This window comes from Natrix helvetica (genome assembly GCF_964273705.1).
Source record: "Natrix helvetica genome assembly, chromosome: 7".
Taxonomy (NCBI): Eukaryota; Metazoa; Chordata; class Lepidosauria; order Squamata; family Natricidae; genus Natrix; species Natrix helvetica.
Window position 1 is genome coordinate 7,259,646 of NC_138558.1, and position 6,110 is coordinate 7,265,755.

The window sequence follows — 6,110 nt, forward strand, 5'->3', positions numbered from 1 at the left end:
TTTAAATACTACCAGACTCAAAACGGTGGTATATGTCCATATAGCCCAATGTTGTCTTTTCTTTTTAAGTTGAGTTCACACAGCTGTAACATAGTTGTGTTGGTTTAAACCTCCTTGCCTAAATGATGGCTAATAAATTAGGCTCTGACCCCTGCACTGCTGGGTCTTATTTGGCAAACCATGAATAAGCCATGGTTTAGGACTTCTGTGATGTATGGGCAGAGCAACTAAGAGGTTCACTTCTTTGCCATCTATAATGTTGATTATATAATATATTGTTAGTGATTTGTGTCAAAGCTGCCTTCACCCAATGGATCAAATTGTTTACTGTTATTTATTCATCACATTGACATGAATGCACAGTTAGTTGAGCTTACATATTTCAGCATAGACTCTTTTCTAGGGGGGAGGAAACACTGCCACTTGAACTATTGTATCCACTTTTGGTCAACACAATATACGTATATTGAGACTCTAGAAAGAGTACAGAGAAAAGCAATAAAGATAATTAAGGGGTTGGAGGTGAAAACATATGAAGAACGCTTGCAGGAATTGGCTATGTCTAGTCTAATGAAAAGAAGGACTAGGGGTGACGTGATAGCAGTCTTCTAATATCTAGTGGGCTGCCGCAAAGAAGATAAGGTCAACCTAATTTCCAAAGCCCCTGAGGGCAGATAAGAAACAATGGTTGGAAATTAATCAAGGAGAGAAACAAACTTGAAGTAAGGAGAAATTTCCTAACAGGGAGAGCAATCAATCAGAGGAATAGCTTGCCTTTAGAAGTTGTGAGTCCTCCAACCCTGGAGGCTTTTAAGAAGAGACTGCACATCCGTTTGTCTGATATGGTATAAGGCCTCCTGCTTGAGCAGGGGGTTGGACTAGAAGACCTCCAAGATCCCTTCTGTTATTCTGTTATGGTTTACACAACACCCTAACCCATATTAACTCTGATTATGGTTTAACATTATGTGTGGTTAAGGAGACAACAGGAACTAAGTCTGGTCTCCCAACCTAATGCAGTCCTCACAAGTCTAGGAACCTCCAGATCAGAGGTAAGTTACTCCCGGTTCGTCCCAGTTTGGCCGAACTGGTAGTGGCAGTGGGAGGCTCCTCCCATCTGCCCAGATACTTCTGTGCAAGCACAGAAGCATCACGCACGCACAAGCGAACCGGTAGTAAAACCGGTACAAACCCACCACTGCTCCAGATATTGAGACTACAATCTCCAGAATTCCCTGCTAATACTATACCATCAGCCTCTCTGGAGGATGGCAATATGGGGGAAACCATTATTGAACCAGACTGAGATTCATAACTGAATAAGGACTAACATACGAGCAGTAAGCCCAACCATCTTGAAAACCACATCTACAACATGTGACTCTTTGTAGGTTTTTCAGCACTGTCTATTTGGCCTTTTACTCCACGTTCAACTCCATCCTTTTCCTATTTGTTAAAGCTGTGCTCCTCCAGCACGCTTGCCCGCAAGGCTAATCCTGACTTTTTTATTTTTTAAAAAAATCACATTATGCCTCAGTTTGCTGTGTAAATTAGGTCATCTCAGCAGGCTAATTTCTCCTTCAGCTTTTACACATACGAGCACAGCTACTTTATGAATCACGATTTGGTCTCCTAACGCTTTTTTTCTGTGGCCTGCTAGAATTTTAGCTTCCGGCGCTGTGGATTGTAAATCGTGGTTTATGGCGTAGCCTTTGATGCAAACGCAGAATAAAACTTTATACATGCTCGGCTGGAAACAGGGGCTCTGGTTTTATTTATTTATTTTAGTTTGTCAGACATGTACAAGATAGCAGGTGTAAGTATAAACATGGACGTGAGCGCATGCAATGAGTACAAATAAATGGGGACAGTAGGACAGGGACAGTAGGCATGCTGGTGGGCTTATGCATGCCCCCTTACAGACCTCTTAGGAATGGGGTGAGGTCTACAGTAGACAGTTTGAAGTTGAAGCTGTTTGAGGGTTTGAGGATGTAACAATGGAGTCAGGTAGAGCCTTCCAGGTGTTGACCACTCAGTTGCTGACGTCGTATTTTCCGCAATTGAGTTTGGCGTGGTTTACCTTGAGTTGATATTTATTGTGTGCTGGTGTATTGTTGTGGCTGAAGCTGAAGTAGTCATTGACAGGTTGGACATTGTAGCAGATAATTTTATGTACTATACTTAGGTCAGACTGAAGGCGGCATAGTTCTAAGCCCAAAATTTCAAGTCTGATGGCACAAGGTATTCTGTTGCAAGCAGTGGAATGGAGGACAGTAAATAGAGTAAAATTCAGTCTCCAAAATAGGTCTTATCACCATGCAAGGAGAAGTAATTTCCAGAAGCTCTGGAATCTGTCCAACTCTTGTTCTGGGGAAAAAATAAACAGCACTATATGAGATAGTAGTACTTGACTTTAGGTCAGACCGTAGGGAGTGAGCTCAAGGTTGTCCCAGCCCAAAACTTTGAGCCTGGTGGCATAAGGGATTCTATCCCACAAGCATGGGCTTCCTTCCTTCAATTCCTGAATTTGTGGAAGCTATGATGAAGAGGAAACAGCTGCAGCACTAAGTAAATTGTTTAAACATTCTTAGACAAGGGTCAATTTTTATCAAGGGCTCACTCCCCAGCAACAATTATTCTAATTCTTAAAAAAAAAAAACCACCCCACCCTCTATTTTGCTGAATCATCCTCCCTCCCTCCAAGCCAATCATCAGTTGAAGACCAAATGGTTTTCTATTGGATATCATCACTCATATGAGACCCTTCTTCACCAATTCAGCAGCTGCACCTGGACCCCAGGACTCTGGCAAATTTCTATTGGTCCTCATCAGCCCATCCATACATCCGATTGGTCAGTGGGTCCTGGAGAGGCTTCCTATTGGCCTGTTCCTATTGCTAATTGGTTCCCCACCTCTACATTTTGGATATAAGGCCCAAGTTGATGTTCTCTTTTGCACCCGTTGACCTTCTGAACTTCAGGAAGAACTTCTCCTCCTCACCACTTCATGATGACGTCTCAAATCCGTCAGAACTACCATGCTGAATGCGAGGCTGCTGTAAACCACTTGGTGAACATTGAACTCCATGCTAGCTATGTCTACCTGTCTATGGTAAGTTACTCTGAATTTACTTTCAGTTGGAAATGTTTGCTTCTTATTTATTGACTTGGGCAAACTTTGACTTTAGCTCTTTAAAGCGTCAAAGGCTTAGTTGTGGGCGATGTACCTCTATTAAATCTTAATCATGGAGAAATAATGAGCTCCAATGCATATTTGGCTCTGGGTCTTTGTAACCAAGTCTGGAGTAGCATTTCTTTAACATTTAAGAAATAAGATACTTCACTGAGATGCTTTCACAAGCTGTTTACAGAGAAATGATGCCTTCAGAGAACATTAAAACTACAATAAACCGAAAACTCTGGGAGCAACTCCTAAATTTAGAGTGAACAGTAATTGAGTCTACTGTTAAATTATGGTTTGAGAATATTGCAATGGAATTAATAACCTGTGAGTAACAGTGTAGTTTAACAGGAAAGAGACTCTTAAAAAGTATGAAAAAGGTCTTGGGTCTCTTTTATGTAGTAAGTCTACCATTCTGTCAATTTTACTGAACGGTATAATAGCAATTTACAACTTGCCTTGGGAAGCTATTAAGCTATTGGAGTTTACTTCAGTGAGTTGTGTGTGTATACACCCCTCCCTCCCCACAGGCAATTGATAAAACCTTAATTTGCAGAGCCAGTTTTAGATAGAAACTGGCTCTACTCTTTAGAGTATCTAGAAACTTTGGTACGTTTAGATAACTTCCAAAAATTATCTGCTAATGTATTCCTTCTGGTTCCTTCAACTTTCCTAGGCCCATCACTTTGACCGTGATGATATAGCTTTAAGCCATCTGACCAAGTTCTTGAAGGAGCAATCCCAGGAGGAGAAAGAGCACGCGGAGAAGTTTCTGAAGTACCAAAACAAGCGAGGAGGTCGTATTGTGTTGCAAGATATCAAGGTGAGAAAACAAAGCATTTGGGGATTTCGTGAAAGGGGGAGAGGGTTAGTAGCCTTAAGATCTTTGATAGCAAGGCATTAGCCATGGATGTACCTAACCGTGAAACCTGTTTTGCTTTTAATACACAGAAGCCAGAGAAAGACGAATGGGGCAACAGTTTAGATGCCTTGGAGCATGCCCTGAAGCTGGAGAAGGAGGTCAACCAGGCTTTGCTGGATCTACACAAGCTGGCAACTGAGAAAGTAGACCCTCATGTAAGTAAACCGAGGCGATAGCAAAGATAGGATGGGCAAGTCCAAAACTTGCCCAATTTTGTTTTTTAAAAAAACTAACTTGGATTAGGCATGATTTGATATGCACCTAGAATACTACTGTTCTTGAAGTCCTGTGTCTTCATGGCTTTTTAGGCCCTAATAGCTTAACTATTTCTTTACTCACTGTAGATGCTTTTCTTGCTACAAAGGAAGGTTCATGTGTGGCTTGTTTTTCCTAGAAGTAAAAATGGAAGCTAACTCTTGGTAGTTTGTTCTGCTAAACCTTGCAAACTTTCTTTTTTTTTGCCCCCTCAGCTCTCTGACTTTCTGGAGAATGAATTCCTGGAAGAGCAAGTGAAGGCCATCAAACTCCTGGGGGACCATTGTACCAACTTGAAGCGCCTGGGTCTGCCCCAGAATGGCATGGGCGAATACCTCTTTGACAAGCTCACCTTAAGCGAGAGCAGCTAAACTTTTGTCCCGTTTGAGTTATGCCGTTTCTCTTGGCAGGCAAAAATAAAATAAAAATGTTTGGCATTGTGCAATGGTGTTTGTGCTTCCATCATCAATACACAAAACTTAACTCACCTATGCTGGTTTCTAGCCACAATGGGGTTAAGTAATCAAAACTAGCTGTTGTCGAGTTTGCTAAAGAGAAAAGTAGGCCAGTTCTTAAACAGGGATTCTTAAATACAGCCATAGTAGCTTCAACCCTCCTTTTAACTAAAAGGAAAATAGGTTAACCCTACATTCCCCATTTACCGATTGTGTTGGAAGAAATGTCCTCCTGGGTTCAGCTCCAAGTGGGGAAAAAGACACTGGAAACATGGAGGCTGCTTGGAAAGATGGTTTAATGGTGGACAGGATCCCATGCCTTGAGTCCTGAACAGAAAAGGTGATCTCATGCTTCCAGATGTTGGGTGAAGAAGAGAAAAAGATGCTGAAAGTCCCTGGTTTTATGCCTGCCCTTGATCTTGATCTTGTATTGTCAGACTCCCATAGGGCCATGCAGGGGCAATTCTGTAGGCTGTGCTTTGAATCCAGGTTTGGTTGAGCATCGCTTCTTCCCAGGTGCCCTGTAGTGAGATGGGTAAAGGGCTAATGCTATCATGCCTTAATCCCATCACCCTGGAGCTGAAGGGGGAGATATTTGTTATGTAGAATAGACGACCCATTCTTTTTTTAATGGCCCATTGACAAAGGTGGGAGCTATTAAAAGTGCTTCCTGCCTAAAACATGTTTCTCCATTTCTTATCTAGGGAAATACAATATTTTGCCTTTTCAGTATTTCCCAGGATATTTCATTTTTCTAGGAGAGGAATGGGTTTGAACTTCCTACGCCACAGTGAGGTTAAGTAGTCAAAACTCACTGTTAGGGGTTTTGCTAAAGGGGGCTGAATTCTGGGGACTAACGAGGAAAGTAGGCCAGTTCTTAAATAGGGATTCTTAACTACAGCCATCGTAGCTTCAACCCTCTAACTAAATGGGCAAATGGAGAATGTAGGGTTAACCTATTTAATTGTAGGAATGGTCGTCCTTGGGTTTTGTAGAGTCATGTTCTGTTCTCCCCAAAAGTGCTTTTGCAAGAAGCAACTGAGACTTTATTTTCCCTTGAACATGTTTGACTTCTCATCCAAGAAGCTTGTTTAGTTCAGCTTCTTGGGTGATACGTGAAACATCTTCAAGGAAAAGCAAAGTTTCAGTTGCTTCTTGAAAAAGCACCTTTGAGTCCATCGTAACCTGAATGACTCAGAATCTCCCATAGAAATCAAGTTCTGTTCTTTAAACAAATGTGAAGTTCAGCTTTGCCAATTACTCTATTTCAGCTGCCCACAGAAAGGCTGCTTTGCTGA

The 6,110-nt window shown here is 41.8% G+C and overlaps 1 protein-coding gene across 1 annotated transcript; it reads left to right on the plus strand.

Annotated features, from left to right (window-relative positions):
* Positions 1-2,938: 2,938 nt before the first annotated feature.
* LOC309395849 (ferritin heavy chain A-like) lies at positions 2,939-4,802 on the plus strand. The gene is made up of 4 exons (XM_081960437.1): positions 2,939-3,111; positions 3,857-4,003; positions 4,132-4,257; positions 4,573-4,802. The coding sequence occupies exons 1-4, from the start codon at positions 3,007-3,009 to the stop codon at positions 4,726-4,728; spliced, it is 534 nt and encodes a 177-aa protein (XP_081816563.1). The 5' UTR covers positions 2,939-3,006; the 3' UTR covers positions 4,729-4,802.
* Positions 4,803-6,110: the final 1,308 nt, after the last annotated feature.

Bases quoted from the DNA above. Each gene is read 5' to 3' on its own strand.
- LOC309395849 (XM_081960437.1), top strand. From the start codon at position 3,007: ATGATGACGTCTCAAATCCGTCAGAACTACCATGCTGAATGCGAGGCT. The intron at 3,112-3,856 runs GTAAGTTACTCT...CAACTTTCCTAG, and splicing joins GCTATGTCTACCTGTCTATG to GCCCATCACTTTGACCGTGA. The intron at 4,004-4,131 runs GTGAGAAAACAA...TTTAATACACAG, and splicing joins TTGTGTTGCAAGATATCAAG to AAGCCAGAGAAAGACGAATG.